Genomic DNA, 20040 nt, shown 5'->3' with positions numbered 1-20040 from the left:
ACTATTCCTACATGTCCTTTTTCAATAATTATGGGCACATTGCTGATAAAAATAAAAAATAAAAATTCTTCATCACGCACATAAAACACCTCTTTTAAACGGTTTTGAAAGACATTAGCGGCTAAAAATACTAAGTCTGAAGGGAGGGTGCAGAAACAAAAGCCCAGCAAAATCATTCACAGAGCTGCATTACAGTCAAACATGATTCTGTACTATCGGTGGAATAACTGGTCACATGTCCAGTCTGTGCTCAATTGCAACAAACATTTTAGGTTCCTGTTTTTTTTTGTTTTTTTTTTAAATAAAATGTAATTAGCATGGGAGAGGCGTGTTGACTAATTTCAGTCAAAAGTGCCTTAAGAATATGATCACAAAAACACAAATTTTCCCAAACTAGTGGTGTCTATAGTCCACCAATAGGAGAGTGACTAAAAGCCTGCCTGAACATGTTAGCAGAGCACACGGCACCTACTGTATCATTACCAGGATGACTAATGGCTGAACCACAAACCATACATTCAATCCAAGTTTAGCACAGAGGACTGCATAACGTCTCACTCTTCACTTATGTGGTTGCCATATTGACCCGCCACAACCCAATATATGATTGATTTATTTCACACGTAATGATACATGGCTAGACAACTGTACACATTATATCAAACTAACAAAAATAAAGAAATACATAGTTGAAACGCAAGAAGCGTAAATGGCATTTAACATATGAAAGTTACACTGTAAAAATGTGGATCTTACAATTGTCATACAACCAGACATTATTATTATTAATATACTGTACATTTCCATTCATTCCAATCATCCAAAGATGGATGTTTAATCCCTTCTTGAATGCTGCTGCAGATAGATGTCTAATCATCCTTATGACAGCATTTTATGGCATGATTATGGTAACCATGAGCAAGGAGGTCATATCAAATTCCAGTCTAAAAGCAAATATCTGGCTACTGATCTGATTCAAATAACACACTGTCAACACTTTATTTTACCCATACAGGCCTTTGCATTGAATTACCTTTTTCTTGTTTGTGAAACATCGTTTTATCATTATTTGATGCTGGCATTTAAGTATCAGAATTGTCAATTCAAATACCAAGTAGCTGGCTTTTACAAAATACATAATACACTCTCAGAACACAAAAGTTTGTAATGATTATTACTGAAACAACAGACAAAAGTTTGTCAAACAGAGATCTGCATTTACTGTTCTACAACCTAAATGGACTTAATGTCACAAAGCCAATTCAAAGATTCACAATGAGTGTTGCAATTGAGCCCTTATGTTTCTGAGAAGTAGCCAAACTTAAAACGTATCATAACAAACCTCCACTACCGCTGCCCCTGATTATTCACAAAGAAACAAACTATACCAGCTTATACATCCACCCCAAAATATGTCTGCATCGGAGTCTGCAATGATACATATTTAGATGAAAATATATTTATATAATTTGTGGATTTTTCACAGTAGTTTGTACTGCACTGTACCTTTTTGTCCATCTATTTATGCCTACATAATTTTCACCTTGTGGGAGTCTATTGAGTCACTTGAGAGAGAGCGTGGCTCATGTTTTTTCGTGGATGAAAAATGTCTCTTGGATTTATTCTGCAATATCTCTGATCCTCAGTGTGGTAAGTGCTGTGCGTGTCTTTCAACTCTGCTGGCCAACAACGATTTGGGGACTGATTACTCTGAAAGGCTAGTTTTTTCCTATGAGAACACAGCTTGTAGAAACTGCAAAAAACATTTGCTTTGGCACAGATTTACATTGTAGCAATGTCCATTCCTTGATCTCCATGGTCGTTACTACAAACACAAGTGGGCCATTGTGGTAATCCTTGGCTCAGTACACTGTCACAGATAAGTCTATGTGTTGGTGTATTGCCGTGTCAGTCTATCCTCTCTCCTGGTGTAATGTCAATGCACTCTTGTGTCTAATCATTCCGCGCATAAACCCAACATCAATCCCCTCTCTGTCTTCGACTCTTGCTCACTCTCTCTCTATACTCTCGTTTTTGTTTTTAGATCTGAGTTTCTTGGACGTTTTCCTTTGAGCTCCCCTTGAAGAGAAGAGGCTCCATTTGGGGATTCTGGTTTTGGCCCATGAAACCCTTGATCGATCCATGTAAGCCCATAGTAGGCATGGGGAGAGACATCGGCAGTGGTGGGGACATAGAACTGGGGTTGACGTTGGTGCCATTGCCTGAAGAAGTGAGCAAATTAGATGTAGAGATTGGGACTGAGGTGCAGGAGATGGGGATATCCTGGCCTTGCTGGTTCTTGCTATTGAGGATCCCTCCTGGTCCCATCCCGTCGGGGCCAATACTAAGGCCCATCACGTTGTTGTTGAAATGATGTGTCTTGTAGTAGTGGTTGAGAGTATCTGTACGGCCAATGTTAGGGAGGTTGACGATCTCTGGATGATGTATCCTTAAGGTTCCTTCTCCACCAGTGCCAGAATTCATGGTTGAACCCCCTGAGATCCCACTTCCAGCCCCTGCTCCGATCTCATCTTCTACATTGACAATTTCTATGGCTCTGGCTGGGCCGTGGTGCTTATGTAGCTGGTGTTGCTTCCGGAGTTTATAGAAGACCACCAACATTACAGCTGCCATGAAAGTAATGGCCACAAAGCAACCGATGATGATCTTAGTTGTTTTCATTACATCGTCCAGGCCGGGAATGTTAGTTACATCCATTATGGACACAGTCACTGCATTGTCCGTAGCTCTGTTGGCTCGAGGGGAAAGTGAGGAAAGAGAAGAGAGAGAAGGTGATATAGTGATACCAGGTCTGCCATCTAACCCTCTCTGAACAGTAGAAATAGGAAAATTTATGAAGGTCTCATTAATATACTGTCTTGCCGAGTTCTCCTCCTCTCCTCTTACTGTTTCGACGGTTTCCACAGTGACAGTGGTGAAATAGCTGTAGCTGTTGCTGGGGTCTGAAGCTGACACATTGAGCACGGCGGTCGCGGTGGTGTTTCCAGCAGAGTTGGTTACCATGCAAGTATACTGCCCAGTGTCTTGCACGGTGACATTTGTGAAATTCAGCGTTCCGTCATGAAGCACGGAGATCCTAACACGGTATGATCCGTGGGTCATCAGAGTGCCATTTGGAGTGAACCAGTTCACAGAGGTCATTGAGGTTCCAGTGCGACATTTCAGCTCAGCAGCCATGCCTTCAGTGACATTGAGGTCAGTGGGTGGCTCAACAATCACCGGGGCATAGCAGGTAAAGTGACTCTGGTCTAGTTCCCCTATGTACTTGCCCTTTAGACCTGGGGGCGCATGGCAACGAGCACAACACGTGGTGTTGCTGGGAACTGTTTCTTTCAGCCACCAGCTGAGCCACAGAACATCACAGTTGCACACCCAAGGGTTGTGGTTGAGATGTACCCTCTCCAACTGGTGCAAAGGGGTGAAAAGGTCATGGGGCAGAGAATGCAGGGAATTGTGGGACAGGTTGAGCTCCTCCAAGTTTTTGAGGTCATCAAAAGCATTGCGTTCAATGACTGACACTCTGGAGTGCATGAGCCACAGCTTGCGAAGTGACACTAGACCCTGGAAGGATCCGGGTCGGACTATCCCCAGCTGGTTCCCTGACAGCTCCAACTCCTCTAGTCGCACTAATGGGGTTAGGTTAGGTATGTCCTTCAAGCCACACATGCCAAGATTCAAGAAACGCAAGTTTACCAGACCTTCGAAGGCAGCCTCTGAGATGAAATCCAGCTTTCTGAGCTCCCCTAGATCGAGACGCCGCAAAGAAGGGACACGGTGAAAGGCAAATGCCGGCAGCGTCTCGATGGGGTTGTTTCGTAGCCATAGTTCCCTTAGCTTGCTCAGGTACTCAAAGGCTTGTGATGGTACCACTGTGAGACGGTTGTCGAAAAGCTCCAAGGTGTTGAGGTTGGGAAGACCATTGAAAGCTCCCACCTCAATCTGCCGGATGTGGTTCTTGGAGAGCTGGAGGATTTCCAAATGCCGGAGATGTTTGAATGTGTCAGACTTGATCACCTGGTGTGGAAACAAAAACAGGAGGCACATTGGAGCAACATCAATATACTGTTTCAGTCTGAATGTATGCTTTGCTTGACGATGAAACCATATTTACCTGAATTGTGTTCTCTTGTAGATTGAGGTATCTTGTGTTCTCTGAAATACTGTCTGGGATTTGATCCAAACTCTTCCTTGTACAGATGACACGGCTCGCCTGATTTGAGCAGGTACAGGGGGTGGGGCAAGGGGGTGCTGCCTCTGTCAGCTGAGGTCCATGGTTGTGAAACCACAACAAAAGCTGGACCAACCAGAGGAGGGGGAAAGGGGTACAGGGGCTGGTCACCATGACAACACGCATGGCAACTGAGTCATGACCCACCCCTATTGCTATGATGTTGATAATTCACCTCCAAACAAGGGAATTTAAGTGCTTATCTTGATGTTCATGTTTCACGCTCTGATTCAGTTTTTCTCCTTCAAAACGTCACTTCAAAAACTGAGAGAAGATTGTAATGTTATATTAAAGACTCTATTTATCATTAATATGTTCCTATCTTACTTTGTTCTTATAATCAAACGCCCAGATTTATTTTTCAGTGTGTCATTTTTGGGAACACTGTATTTATGTTCCCATGACAATTATTAGAAGAGAACTCAAATTTGGAGGAGGATTTGCTCAGGAAATTGTTGTCACAGAGGAGGCCGTTGTTTCTCACTGTAAGGGGAGAGAGAAAAGAAGGGAGAGGAAGGAGGTCAAGTAAGTGCACAGCGCAGTAGCTTTAATATATTAGCACATACATGCATGTATTCACAGGGCAATCTCAAAATAGCACAATGTCCTGGGTGCATGATAAGCTGGGTTTGGCTTTTTTTTCTAATGAGGTGTCTCAAATTGAAGCCTATAGTGTTACTTGTGACTCAGCTGCCATTTTCTTTATGGACTCATCTTAATATCGAGGTCATGGTCTGAAATGGCTACAAAATTCCGAAAAACCTCAAGCTGGGTCACAAGTGCTGCAGGGGACCCATTGGGGTGACTTGCCACCCACTATATGATGCTGGCATGCTTCTAGCAAAAGACGTACTGATCTCACATTTTAAAGAATGCAAGGTTGTTAAATGTAGTTCTGCTGGTGGTATGCATCAAGACGTAAGGTTAATGCAGAGACTCGTGCAATCCATCAAAAGGCAGCAGCACAGCATTGCAAATGAGATAACAAATGATGCCTGCATGCAGTAATTTAGCAATTAAGATACGAAGGAACGATTATTGACTCCTGACATTTTACTGCAATGCACATGCTGTGTACAATATGCTCAATCAGACAAGCTCCCCAACTACTAAAGTTGATGAACCAGACATGAAAATGACAACTAGATTGTGACCAAATAGGAAAAAGATGGTTTTGTGTCACATAAACACGTATTGTATTTTTCGAATGCCTTGTTTTGGTTCAGAGAGGGTTACACACGCCTTGAAATAGAAATGGCTGCAAGCATTGGCAGATTCGCTAATTTTAGAAATGCTTGGCCCTCGTACTGATTAGGAAGCGTTCATTGTTTCGTCAAGCACATTACATTATGCTTATGACTCGAGCAGTCACAAGACATCACGGTCTTGTGATCCTTTTTTCATGTCGCAAACACAACCACCATGTTAACGTCGTTCCGTTTAAAAAAACTCCAAACCAACACATTTGACGAAACAATCTCCATTTTCTATCATAAACAGACTGTTAAAAAAAAAGAAAAGAAAAGAGAAAAGGTTCCACGGCAGTCCTGAGCATCTCCTCTCCTATGCGGCGACAACGCTTGCGCTCCTAGAAACACGGTTGCTGTGGCAACCTGCTCACTCACCATCTTGTGTTTTTACTGTCCAGTGCCCTATTGCACATTACTGTGTTTAGCTGTGATTTATGAACATTTGCCGTGCAGAAATGATCAACAGCACCTCAGTAATCTTAACAGACTTAAAGCTTCCACCACAGAAATCATTATTATTGCATCTATAACATGAATAGAATGTTGATTGTAGAGTTTCAGCTTTTACAGGTACAAAACTGAACGCTGGAGATCTGCATACACACGAGAAAGCTTGCAGCTGATGAACCTTGGCCTTCCATATTGTATCACAGAGAAGAAATGAACCGTGAATTGCAATATCTACGAGGTCTGAGGACAAGATCAACATCCTGAGACCTCTTAGGGTAGCTATTAGGGAAGCTCATAAGGAAATGTATGCTAAAAATAGACTTTTTCAGATGCTCTGCACATCCCGCAGACTCTCTCACTCTCTCCCTCTCTCTTTGACACACACTTACACAGACGAACACATGTCCATATCTACAACCATCTTAACTGTAACTGCCACAGAGATATAACAACACATGGTCCGTCACGCGATTAGAGAATACGGATTAACGAATAAAAATGATAAACCTAAATGTTTCTATGTAAAGCTATCTGGTGTTTTTACGTTGCTGCCCTTCCTCTCCTCATCTCCTTGTCACCCATCCTGCAGTTAATTATGCATTTCAATAATGCGACTCAGTCAAAAAATATATATTTCGATGTCTCTTTTGGAAATCCCAATTCTGAACCAGACTGATGGTCTGATAGGGACGATGATGCATGTATAAGGATCAGGAACTAACATCATTAATATTCAGCTGATCAAAGGAGCGATCATGGCAGTGCTCTATGACAGGCTTTGTTTTTTCTTTAAGTAACATTTACTTTACTAAACACACTTTATCTCTTATTTGTTTTGGATGGATCTCACTTGAAACGTGCAAATGTGATTACAAGAATCCTAATTTTCCCAACACCATTCTTGACATGAACAAATTTGGATGTTGGAACAACGACGAGAAATAAGACATATCATTTTAGTGTAACTTATTTTATTTTTCAAGAGAAAGCTGCTTTTCCCATCAGATGCTTGAGGCCACTGGCACCAGTAAAGCGTTTTATGCAGTATTTTTCTTTAGATATGCACATATAAGGAACTGAGCTACATTTTTTTTTTCTTCGTGTTGTGTGTATGTACAAACGATGTAAAACACAGTGGAGGGAGAGACCTTGAATCTGCCAACAGGGCGCCTGTTGACTTGACCTCACATTTTCAAGTTCTCCACCACATGGTAGCTCAAGAATGGCAGCAAATTGCACCGCGATGATCTTTATTCTTTTTATTTTATTTTATCTTTTTAGAATATTACACCTAGACTCATCTGAGGGCTAGTTCTGACATCTTCTTGCCAGTGGCCTTCAATCCTCATCCTTCTGCAAAATGTGTTTTCCTTGACTGTAGGACCTACTCAGAACTCACATTGGATTTTTTCCTAACCATTTTCCCCGAAATGTATTTCTCTTTCCTGATCTTTGGCGTTATTTCATGTCAAGAACAGATTGCAACCGTGTAGATATCGATTATTCGATCAGGCCTGAGAGAGCGCTCAGTCGTGAAAAGACAAATTAGCTGCAAGCTGCTGACCAATTGCTCCACACCAATCACATCATCCCGAGCACCTGATTGTATCAATGTCCCGGCTCTCTGAAACAACATAGTCATTAAGGTTTATGAAGAGGCAAAAAAACAAAATTAATCGTGGTGTTGTTTTCAGCAAACATCGAGGCTGAGGGCTGTTTTCCTGTACACAAGGCCCAATTAGACCTCATGTATTTACAGATGGTCTAGATGAACACAAAGCGGCACAGGTGCAGCAGGGCCAACATCGTCTACTGTAACTATGACAACACTAGATTGATTCAGGACGTGGGAATCGGGGGAAGAATGGGACGCATTTCACCAGTATAGAAACAAACTGATACAGGGAGAAAATTACACATCGGTGCCGAAATGCATCCAAGAGACGACAAGTACATTTTACACATTTGCCTAAAAATCTCGTTAAAAAAAAAATATATGTATATATATATATATATATATATATATATATATATAGGCTATATACTGACCGTTTTTTTTTTCCTGCAGTCACAACCTCTAATCTGCAATCTCTGCTCATCATATAGCCTCCAGCATAATATCTCCCACAATTGGACAGAATGGCCTTATTCATCTATGCAGCTGCGCTCACTACGGCGCACCTTCTCGGGAACGCAATTGAAATTCTGAATAGGCCTAATTCTGCACATGCTGCATTACAAAATGGCTTGCATCCATTCTCTCTTCGGGGTAATGACAACATGACTGCACCCAAAAAGAATCCACGGGCTCGACATTTTATTATTATTTATTTTTTTGCAAAATCAGACTCGCACAAGGAACCCAATTCTTTTCATCCACGTAGAACTGATTTATTCCACTTACGTCCACTCGATCCTTTTGCTCATATTAATTACTTACTTAAACTGCTGTGCATCTTCGATTTCCAAATCTCACAGTTCATTCTTTTCTTTCACACATATGTACATCTTATGACTTGTTTCCATCCATGCAGATTAGGTAACACATGCAATAATTACGCCGGCCATTTCAGCCCCTTCTACCTGTGCAGCCAACACGTACCTTAATGTTTCGGTGGCTGCGGCGTAAGGTCGATGTTTTCTCTCCTCTCGTCCCCTCTCCGATCTTCCGTTTTCCAACCTCGCAACCTAGTCTCTCCTTTTTCCTCTACCCTAAATTGATTCGCTTGTTTCCACGGCTGTGAGCTGGCTCTTGTTCTTGTGGGCTAGATCCGCAGCGCCAACGCAACGCGGGGGGTTACGGCGATGGCAGGTTAAGGATGAACATAATCCACACACACGCGCGCGCGGTGGGGGAAAAAGAGAGAGAAAAAAAGAGAAAACCAAACTGAGATCAGATTAAGGAGAAGATGGTGTTATAATTATCACATTCAGGAACGAGGTCGGGGACGAGTGCATCGATGCGCCTTATCATCCTTGGAGAGGAACGCAGGCAGCAAACGCGACGGCGCCCGCTGGGCAGAGCAGTTTGCGTCCAGCATAAGCGGCTCTTTACGCACATTCCGTATGTTTCAATCTGAATCGTACTAAGAGAGCATTGAGAGAGCGGACGAAGGACCAAAGGCAGGATGTAGCTGCGTCCTCATAGGTTTAAACACATTAAACTGCACTTCAACAGGAGAATACTACCAAAATAAAAGATATCTCAAATGGGGTTTAACTCAGGTTTTGTTTCTCCATCCCTGGCGTAACATAAGCTCCCCGCATGTAATGAGTAGTCACATATTTATTAATATGACTCAGCAGCACTGACTGATGAGCAGGATGGTCTGAGACAGCATGCTTTTGCTAATAGACTGAGATTCTTGGTCAGTTTATGAACTCATATTTAAACCACAACGTCTGCACCAAGAAGCACTCCGGGTCCACTGAGTCTTAAAGAGTTTTGCAGGCCTACTAATGTCCATATTCATAATGAATGCTCAGTGCTAGCACATGCATTTTGGCAACGGCAGGCTAAGATTAAAACTAGCAAACTAATGAGGTCTGTTTTCTGCAGACTTTGCATGTGAGTATTTCTTTATTTTTCGCCTTTAAAACCTCTGTGGTGGATTTAAAGCTATAAACTAGGAAGTCAACATGACTACTGCTCGCTATCAGCAACCGGACATGGAGAGCAAATACTCTGCAGCCCTGTGATTTTTGCACGTTACTCTTGAACTTTGCATATGATGTTTTTTTGTTTTTTTTTTTGTTTTGTTTTTTTGCACCATTCTGTTTCCAGCAGCCTGCTGCAGGTTTTAATTAGCAAATTGAAAAGAATGCCGGCAAGTTATTAGCCAATAAAGGAAGTTTAAGTCGTTAAAGAGATGCCAGTCTTGCTAAGTGACTTCCCCATATTGATCTTTGTCCGGTGGGTGTCCACGTGTGGTGTGGTAAGTGCCTTAGCTCCTCTATATCACCATTATTTTCTATGCAAGTGGTTTTCAGTTCAAAAACTGTGCAGAGGGAAAGAAGTCCCTTCTCCGACTAGTTTGCGGGTAAAAATAAATCTCGGTTCATCTTTGCTGTGTCCCAGCTCACACTAAAGGTCAAAGGACAGAGAAGGCCAGTGATGCTTCAGAAAGACCCCCAAGATATACACTCTCTCCTCCCCCTCTCCATCTCTCTCCTTCTCTCCCTCCCTCCCTTACCCTCTCCCTCGCTCCTCCCCTCCCTCTCCGTGAATGCCGTAGTGAGCATTGTTCACGACCACTAGCTTTTGCTGAAAGCTGCACAGCAATGAGGTCTCTGTGCCTTTTGCCTCTCTCTTCCTCTCCCCTCCCCCTCCTCTGGCTCTCTCCCTCTCTCTCTCTCTCCCCCTCTCTCTCCCACAAAATCTACCTCTCTCTCCTTCTCTTTCTGCCTCTATCTCTCTCCCTCTATTAAATTTCCAGTCACACAGTGGTGCAGAGGATATTCCTCCTTTCCCTCTTTCTCCCTCTTCCCTCATTCCTTCTCACTTATGTTAAAATCTTAGCCCATATCCAGTCTCTCATCCAACCCTGGCCACCTTTCAGTGCTTTTCTGCTACTCTCATCTCCTCTCTCTGTACATCTTTTTGCTTTCCAACCCCCGCACCGTTTAAAATGATTCCACGGCGCCCATGCCAAACCCACCCTGTGCCTCTGCTCGCCTTCCTTCCCCCTCTTTCCACTCTATGTCCTCACAGTGTCATTGCACATTGAATCTGATATTCCCCTTATGCATGTATGGTACGCTCGTGTGCGCGCAAGCACCCTTGAGCATGAGCGTGTGTGTGTGTGTGTGCGGGGGCGACAGAGAGGAGGGAGAGGGAAGGACATGCATTTGTGCACAGTAAATGAACAAACACCCATTGCTGTATTGCTTGTGTCATCAGTACGGGAAGGCTCTTGAGTAGAAATACGGCAGAGAGAGCTAATCCCAGTATCCAGAGGACGAGTGTATGGCATTTCCAATACAACCCCATAAACTCTTGCGCTGTGTTAGGAGCCACAGGAGTGGAGAAGGGGAGGGCGATGAGGATTTGGCAGCAACATGTTAGTGCCAAGACATATGTGGCATGCTGATAGCACTGGAGAGGTGCAGCTCACACTGTGTAAAAGCTTTGGAGTGGTGCTGATACACATCCATCACTTCTATCATTTCGGGAGCTACAGGCCTCACCACTTCACTGACTGAGTGATTGCACGTAGTTCAAAGCAAAGATTAAGAACGTGTCACTTTTGCAGCAATTGCTCTGTTGTCAGATTTCCGTGAAGAGCGTGAGCGATCTGTTTAATGGCCCCAAGCATCCAATTGGGATTGTGAACAAAGTGATATTTTCAGCGGTTATTTTTAGAAGTGTGACTGAAAAAGTTGACTTGGCGCTCATTGCCATCTGTGCGAGAGAATAAGAGAGATACAAGAGAGAGTTTCGACTTATTCGCGGTGACATCCCTGTGTGTGTTGGAGAGACAGAGAGGGAGAGAAAATAGAGAGAAAAATCCTAGTGTCACAGTATCTTAGCAACTGCCTCCATCTCCTTGGAGACAAGAACTGACATCATTTCCTGTCTGTGAGAACTCACTTTCGGGTTTGTACACAGTGTGTTTGTGCATGCGATTGTGAGGACTTGAATGTCTGTGTGCATGTTTGCTGGCGGGTGTCCATGTTCGTATGCAGATGTGGCCCCGCGGTGCGCGCACTAATGCAAAGAGGATATGCTCCGGTGTTTCAGTCACGGTGAGCTCAAGAATGTGGCTCAGCTTGCAGTCAGCAGGAAGACAGAAACAAAAGTTCAACTTATTTGTTTGTCCTTGATCTTTTGTTTTGTGAATTAGCTGTCAAAATGACAAAGTAAAATAGTAACGTCAAACCCAGTGCTAAGAGAACTGTGAGTTAGAAATATTTTTACATTCTAAAAAATCTGAAATCAATTTTTATGAGCTTAAAATCCATACATATAACTTATTCCATGTATTCAGGATCAAATTTGCTGTTGACCTGTCACAAATGTACTGCTAAATGTTTGTATGTTTATTATTTTCTCTTCTAGTTGTTCTTTCACGTGCGAGATTATGTATTTACGGCATCAAGTTCGTCTGGCTCTAGATTCCGCTGGTGGTGGAGGCCTACCAAGCAGCCAGCGTGTTTAATGGAGGGAAAAAACGTCATCTTCAGCTGCCATCTTGTGAGCAGTGGAGTGAAGTGCAATCATGAATAAATGCTCCTCCAGTTCACTGTCAGATATTTATTTGTGTCACATTAATTTTACCAGCTTCACTCATAGACTTAATGTCACAATAAATAAATAAATAATAGTCAAATAATAATGCCAACTGGTTTTGGCATATTAATCTTTAGGAGAGTGGTCTGAAGCTGCAGGAGTAAGTAGTAAAACTGCACTGCATATGAAATGAACAGTCACCTTTGAACTGAACTCAAAACGATTCTCACGGCTACATTTTCCCAATTTCTTCCCATTTTACCTCAAAGCTAGCACAACATTTAAAAGATTGCACTGCAAATGAATGGTAGAAGACTGGATCATTGATTTTGTTACGTTTGGAAATTCGGCTGCGGCTCTAAGAAACAGGCTGGAAATACATTTGAAGTTAGTGGATTTTGTTTTGCAGATGCACTGAGCAGGATCTGCAGTGGGGTTGATGATACGGCGTGCACAGACAACTACAGAAACGGAACAGACTGTAAGAACAGACAGAAGAAAAATGACAACTAACCCTGGTATCACAGATTTACAGCTCGGAGCTAAACTGACGAGTGTTTACACATTCAGGTTTAATGATAATCAAAGCCTGGCAATGTGACATCATGACTGTAAGATGCGAAAAGCTGCAAAATGATGCCCTGCCCTGTGATGGACTGCTCACGTCTTCTGGGTGTACCAGCTGGGATAGACTCCAGCCCCTTGAGACCCTCTACAGATTAAGAACAGATTTTAGATAATGGCTATATAAAAAATAATCACGACCACCACGAGCAGCAACAAACAAATATAAACATCTTGTAGTGCACTGTAGTGTAGTGAAACCTGCATAAATCATTGACATATGCAGTAAAGAAAAGTTTAAAGAAAGTTGTTAGAGGAGACAAATTTCTCAAAAATGCTATGAATGTGAAAATCCAATATGCCTCTGGTTGAACTAGCAGCTTTTTAGATTACCACCTCTGATGGTGATGATAGGATATTTTTTTCAGAAACACTGAGCAGCAGGAGAGGTACTGGCTTTACATACTGTAGGATGGCTGATTTATGCAATTCGTTTATGCAGCTTTTTCCTGCATGGACTGCGAGGCAAATACGCTGTAAAAGAAATACAGGTTATGGCTTTCTTTGTGTCGCAGGTTATATATGAAGTGTGCTGTTGTCATGGCAGTGTCTCAGGCTGTACAGTTTCTACAAGGAAAGCAGCATGTGGTGAGTGCCTTTCTTGTGACAGCATCAGCCCTAACAGGCGTCAGTTCTGGGTTATTTTTAAAGGTAAGCAGAGGTGGATTTGTAAAACGCTGATGAGATTTTAAAAAGCCAGTGTTTGTTAAATCGTCATTTAATCCTTGAAACCGATTGACAAAACTACACAATTCATGGTTCCCAGAGGATGAATTTTAGAGCTGTGACGTTCGTGGACGAACCAAATCTATTGACCAGTTCTTTAAAACGAATGACAAGAATGATGATGATGATGCTGTGATGATGGAGCTGGCATAGTGGTGAGCATAGCAGAGGACCCGGGTTTGATTCCTAATTAGCACAAAGGCGTTATGTATTGGTGGAATGTTCGAATGATTCTGATCCAAAACATTAGGTTCACTGGTGATTCTAAATCGGACGTAGGTGTACATGTGAGTGTGATATGCTATGTACTACTACACTACTATAGTAGTAGTAACAGCAAATATGCTTCCTAAACATCTCAATTATGGTATTAGCATTCAGCTCAAAGCGTGCCTCAAGCAGCCAGACAGAGCTGCATTTTGAACACTTTCGCTCCTTGAAAGCATCTTATGTGAATTGTAATAAGCCTTGTCTCTCACAGTGTGTGCGGCTCACTACTAAAACATGTACACAAAGATCAGAGTAAGCGTGTAAGCAACAGATTGCTTTATTATGCCATTTACAAGGCTACATTGAGCATCATAGATCTCCGTAAGTATATACAGAATATTAATTTAAATCTGAGAAAGAAAGAATTTGATTCTGAGAAAGAATTTTCCATGAAATTGAAAAGCAAGCGAAACAAAGTGCATCCTGAGCACAGCAAAACATAGCAGATCAACAAAGACACACAATGCTCAGTCGAATTCATGTACATGCATCAAAGCCTTAATAAAGACTAAATAAAATTAAATTACAATTACAGTACATCAGTCTTTTGGGGAAGTACTCTTTGTTGTCTTGGATTTAGTCATCACTGGTCTGAAGTCGCCTGGGGAATGTCTTTGGCTCCTGATTTCCGTTCTTTTTTTATTTTTTTCTGTTCTTCCAGCTGCAAAAAAACAGTGCAATAAACATAGTATAAATACAAAGATGCAATGGGTGTGATTTATATAATTTGGAATAAATAACACGATTGAGTCCCGTGTTAAACTAGACATGTTAACTCAATATTCTTCTTTTTTTTTCAGTTTTCAGTCACAGTTTGGTTTGTCGCATCTAAAAATTTAGGAAAAGATCATGGTTTGGGTCAAAATAGACTAATTCACTATGGTACCCGTATGTTAAAAAGCATTTTTTAAGGCCGACAATAACATTCAGGTCAATGCTCCGCATTTAAGTAGAAAGCTAGCGAACCTTCAGCTGTACGGTCATAGACCCTCTCTGACTGTTAAAACACTGATCTTGGAGGCTGAAATCAGGTGTGACCAAACGAACCAAACACACCTTTGAATTCTCAGTATTTATTCTGTGAACATAAAAATTGCTTGCTAGTGATAAATTATTTTGCTATTTTGAGAAATTGTCCTTTTGTTTTCTTGAGATGAATGAGTTAAATTAACTTGTCACAACTTCACAACAAGAAATCACATGCACAAAGTGCTTGCTCAAGCAGTAACATCAGTGGTAAGTTGTGAGAACACTGCTGCTCTGCAACTGTTGGCATGTAGAAGCCGCTAAGGTCAACAGTTTAGCAAGGTAACAACAAGGTGACTCAGCATAGGAAATGCAAATGTGCAAATAATGAAAGGAGGAGACCATTTTGAATATCAACAATTATTAAAAAGTTACAAATAACTACAATTTAAGAACTGAATATCCACCTCCACCATTTCTGAAAATGCCAGCAAACGCATTACAACTTGTGAACTCTGACCTTATTGCACGCTTCCACTTGTAAGGTTGTGAAAGGAAAAAAGGAAAAGTGGCTGCTCCTATGGGCTTTTCTCATGAACGTGTAAAACCCTACCCCATTTAAAGGCAGCAATACCATAACAAACAGCATCACAGATCAGATTGATAAAGTCTGGATATCACTGCCGGCCCATATCTAAGGTTAGTTAAAAACACGTTGAACCAATGTTTACACATTTCTTTGAAATGCCCTCACGGGTTCACCTGAACGTCGTAGACTTAAGACTCGATCGATCACTGTACACCTGTTCCACGTCGGCTGTTGCTTCTTTGGCCGTAGCATGAACGCAGCGTTGCATCATTAAAGGTTTCTCCTGTGCTGGGAAAGTTCCCACCACCAATCACGAGCTAAAAAGACCCTGAAAACTGAGAATAATGATTGCCCTGCAGGACGCACTCTCAAGAACTCTCCGATAGTTACAGGAACTATGAAAAAGTTCTATCTGCCTCTGGCCTCGCTCCCCGCATGAAAACATTGAGCTCTACTCAGCAGGGAGTGGGGAGCTGCAATACTAACATCCCACCTGCTGGGGTGAGAGTGGAGCTTTCTGAAATGAGCTCGACAGCTTAAGCTTGTCTCCACGATTAAGAGGAGGTGTTCGATACGGTCTTCATATGTTGCAAAGAGAGGTGTATGTCACGGGAGTGTGGCAGTGAAACTGAGCTACCTGAACTAGCTCAGGAGCATCACGTCATTCTTTGTAAATACTTGATTCTCTGTGAAACCTTTTCATCTGTACACATTTATACCTTTCATTCTTCTCCTCTATTAAGAGGACTAAATATGTAGCATTGATTACAATACAATACCATACAGAAAGATGGCTACTTGACTTGTGACATTACCTGTTTATAGACCTTCTTCTTTGAGTTGGAATTGCAAGGGCACTTCAGAAGTCCCTGCGTCTCAAAGAACAGAAAGTCCACCAGAAGAACGACTTTGGGGTTTTCGAGATGTCTGTGGTTTGGCAAAACGTAGTTTGGGTCAAAGGTGTGATGCATCGCCACCACAATCGCTGTCTCGTTTTCTTTGGGAGAGAAAGAGAACACAGAAATTAGTCTGAAGCTTCAGGAAAATGTAAATATCTTCCCTCACTTCCGCGTGTTTACCTGAGAGGCTGGATAACGCCTCATTAACGTCAGTCTCAAAACGACTGACGATGGGACAGAAGACAATAGTGACATCACTGTCCTTGCGTGACTTCCCTACTTTCACTCCTCCCTTCTTCTTGAATTTTTTGAGAAGCTTCTCATGACACCCCAAAGTCTTTCCGGCAACAAGCGGGTAAATCTTTACCATGTTTCCTGTAAAACAAAAGAGTCAAATTTAGGTCTTAGCAAACAGATTTTTATCAGCACAGAACGTAAGCCAAAACACAGGCCATGAACTATATTCTATAGCATAAAGAATCAAACCCACTTAGTGCAACATATACTCATGATTCCTGAAAAAAGTAGGTGTGAGGGAAAGGAAGGTGTTAACAATTAAAAGAATGTACTTACTAGATTAACTTGAAGGAGTGGCGTCACCTCCAAACAGTTACGAAGTACAGCGGATTGCTACTTTATGAGAAGCAATAGAATGACTGGATGCTAAATCAAGCAGAAAAAAATATTTCTTTAGTTGTTGAACGCCTTTGAATCTGTTAGCACTCAACCTGTTATCACAGATTTATAAAGACTAAGGCCTTTTGTAGCTGAAGACGACTTACTGTTTTGTTGTGCTTGTCCTACCGTGTCGTGTGTAAAACACAGGAAGTACGATGACTAGCTCTGAATAGCTTTCACTTTCTCTTCATGATCCGGTATGACAGGACGCTCTGTGGCGGCACTGTCAAAGTTTGACCAGCAGGTGTCAGTATAGTAACATTATAAGGCACGCAACAACCTCACGAGACCGTCGTCGCGGTCAGAGGCCTACATAGCAATCCATGTACACTATATTACCAAAAGTATTCGCTCACCTGCCTTTACTCATTCTATGAACTGAAGTGCCATCCCATTCCTAAATCATAGAATTCAATATGATGTCGGTCCACCTTTTGCAGCTATTACAGCTTCAACTCTTCTGGGAAGACTGTCCACAAGGTTGAGGAGAGTGTTTATAGGAATTTTTGACCATTCTTCCAAAAGCGCATTGGTGAGGTCACACACTGATGTTGGTCGAGAAGGCCTGGCTCTCAGTCTCCGCTCTAATTCATCCCAAAGGTGTTCTATCGGGTTCAGGTCAGGACTCTGTGCAGGCCAGTCAAGTTCATCCACACCAGACTCTGTCATCCACGTCTTTATGGACCTTGCTTTGTGCACTGGTGCACAGTCATGTTGGAAGAGGAAGGGGCCCGCTCCAAACTGTTCCCACAAGGTTGGGAGCATGGAATTGTCCAAAATGTTTTGGTATCCTGAAGCATTCAATGTTCCTTTCACTGGAACTAAGGGGCCAAGCCCAGCTCCTGAAAAACAACCCCATACCATAATTCCTCCTCCACCAAATTTCACAGTTGGCACAATGCAATCTGAAATGTACCGTTCTCCTGGCAACCTCCAAACCCAGACTCGTCCATCAGATTGCCAGATGGTAAAGCGTGATTCATCACTCCAGAGAACGCGTCTCCACTGCTCTAGAGGCCAGTGGCGGCGTGCTTTACACCATTGCATCCGACGCCTTGCATTGCACTTGGTGATGTGTGGCTTGGCTGCAGCTGCTCGGCCATGGAAACCCATTCCATGAAGCTCTCTGCGTACTGTACTTGGGCTAATCTGAAGGTCACATGAAGTTTGTAGCTCTGTAGCAATTGACTGTGCAGAAAGTCGGCGACCTCTTTGCACTATGCGCTTCAGCATCCGCTGACCCCTCTCCGTCACTTTACGTGGCCTACCACTTCGTGGCTGAGTTGCTGTTTTTCCCAAACGCTTCCATTTTGTTATAATAGAGCTGACAGTTGACTGTGGAATATTTAGGAGCGAGGAAATTTCACGACTGGATTTGTTGCACAAGTGGCATCCTATGACAGTTCCACGCTGGAATTCACTGAGCTCCTGAGAGCGGCCCATTCTTTCACAAATGTCTTGTTTCACAGTCTGCATGCCTGAGTGCTTGAATTTATACACCTGGGGCCAGGCCAAGTGATTAGAACACCTGATTCTGATCATTTGAATGGGTGAGCGAATACTTTTGGTAATATAGTGTATATTGGAGAATAAAATCAGTAGAAACAGAAGGTAGTATATTACATTCTCCACTCTTTTCTCTTCGCGTTTTAAACACAATGCGTTAATGTGACACTTGACTTTCATGTTTCAACAGTATGTTGTGTTACATTCATTCTGTCAGCATTTGGAAAGTCAGGACCAAATAGTTGATTTTCTCTTTCAAGCTACATTATAACACTGAGCTAATTGGCATCCTGAAACACAAATAGCTCTGTGACCACATGTTTGTCACTAAACAACAACAGTTCTGTGCGCGCACCCAGAGGGTGTGAACTGAAGAGTGATTCTTCATCCATCTGTAATGTAAAGTTGCCTGGATCATCTGTATCTTGGTGTCTGATCAGAGAAAAAAAAACGCCCCCCTTCGGGCTTCACTTACCTTTGACAAATGAGCAGTGCTGCTGATGGAGTGGTCAGCGAGCAAACTGGCCTACATACAGTCAGCTCCAAAAAGGCAAGCAATAAAAAAAAAAAAAAAACCAGAAAAAAAACCTGTTTCTTAAAGATGAAAGTTGAATAAATAGTAGAGAAGTTCAGGAGAAAAAAATTTTCTCCTAAAAAGAATGTCTGTCCTCTCTGCCCTATAAATCTGAAAAGATTAGAATCTGTTCTTTAATGAGTTTATAAACAAGACATATGCTCTGTAAATGAAACAAAGGGTAAACTGATTTTAGTTAACACTATTTTTGGATAGTGGTTCTGAAGAGCCAACTGGGCACTGGGCAGTGGTGATTATAACATTTAATCACAGAGCCCAGTCGCTGAGCTTTGCAGGCCTCTCGCCCCAAGGTTTGATTTACCCGCCCTCTTCCTGAGGAAAAATCTCATTCACTAGACAGATTGCTGAGCAGGTCTCTCCGACCAGCCCCTATAAATCATTCTTTAATCAGAGGCCTGTGAGATTGGGCGCAGACACCCGCAGGAGCACCGCTGTGACACCCCAACTCCTCCCCATGCGTCTCTGCAGTCCTGGGAGTTTTTATCCTCTCCTGTTTCCGCCCTGGGCTTGTCTGCATTTGTATCAGTCATCAGGAAAGTAAGAGGGATGACCACACAGCAGCGCCCCAGCACTTCCTCAGCTAAGAGGAGAGGGATGCCAAACAAGATGAGGGACGAGATTACTGGCGTTTGAAGCTGCAGAAAAAATGCAGCGGGGCACCTACTTCAGAGGCTCAGAAGTCATGTGCCCCTAGAAGCTGCAGCCTTGCATCTAGTTTGCATTCATTGTGGATGCTTGGATGAACTACACAAATGCACACAAACCGGGATTTAACAAACCGGACTCTGGTTTACCTAAGTGCAGATTCTGTTGTTACTAACACAGTACTAAAAGAAACTGATGATAGTATTAGGGTTGCAATGCAAACACACACACAATATTTTGAAATGACAACCATAAACTCTCTTGAAGGCCCTACAGTGCATCAACTATACTCCACAACTCCCACCTAGGGTCCCCCTTCTTTCTACCCTTTAACCGATTTTACTAGTTGGGACTGAGGGGATAG

The 20040-nt window shown here is 42.5% G+C and overlaps 2 protein-coding genes across 2 annotated transcripts; both read right to left on the bottom strand.

Annotated features, from left to right (window-relative positions):
* Positions 1-801: 801 nt before the first annotated feature.
* Positions 802-4375, bottom strand: LOC311504891 (leucine-rich repeat-containing protein 4B-like; the record flags this gene model as incomplete). The annotated part of the gene is made up of 2 exons (XM_084568230.1): positions 802-4035; positions 4133-4375. 2 exons carry the CDS (start codon positions 4373-4375, stop codon positions 2041-2043), a joined length of 2238 nt encoding a protein of 745 aa, XP_084424356.1. The 3' UTR covers positions 802-2040.
* Positions 4376-13282: 8907 nt separating this feature from the next.
* On the bottom strand, positions 13283-17252 carry LOC311504927 (uncharacterized protein). The gene is made up of 5 exons (XM_084568269.1): positions 17035-17252; positions 16826-16915; positions 16433-16627; positions 16169-16350; positions 13283-14459 (listed from the first exon to the last, which is right to left on the bottom strand). Exons 3-5 carry the CDS (start codon positions 16620-16622, stop codon positions 14382-14384), a joined length of 450 nt encoding a protein of 149 aa, XP_084424395.1. The 5' UTR covers positions 16623-16627; positions 16826-16915; positions 17035-17252; the 3' UTR covers positions 13283-14381.
* Positions 17253-20040: the final 2788 nt, after the last annotated feature.

This window comes from Chelon labrosus (genome assembly GCF_963514085.1).
Source record: "Chelon labrosus genome assembly, chromosome: 19".
NCBI lineage: Eukaryota > Metazoa > Chordata > Actinopteri > Mugiliformes > Mugilidae > Chelon > Chelon labrosus.
The sequence above is the reverse complement of the archived record's forward strand: the minus strand, read 5'-3'. Positions and strand labels throughout refer to the sequence as shown.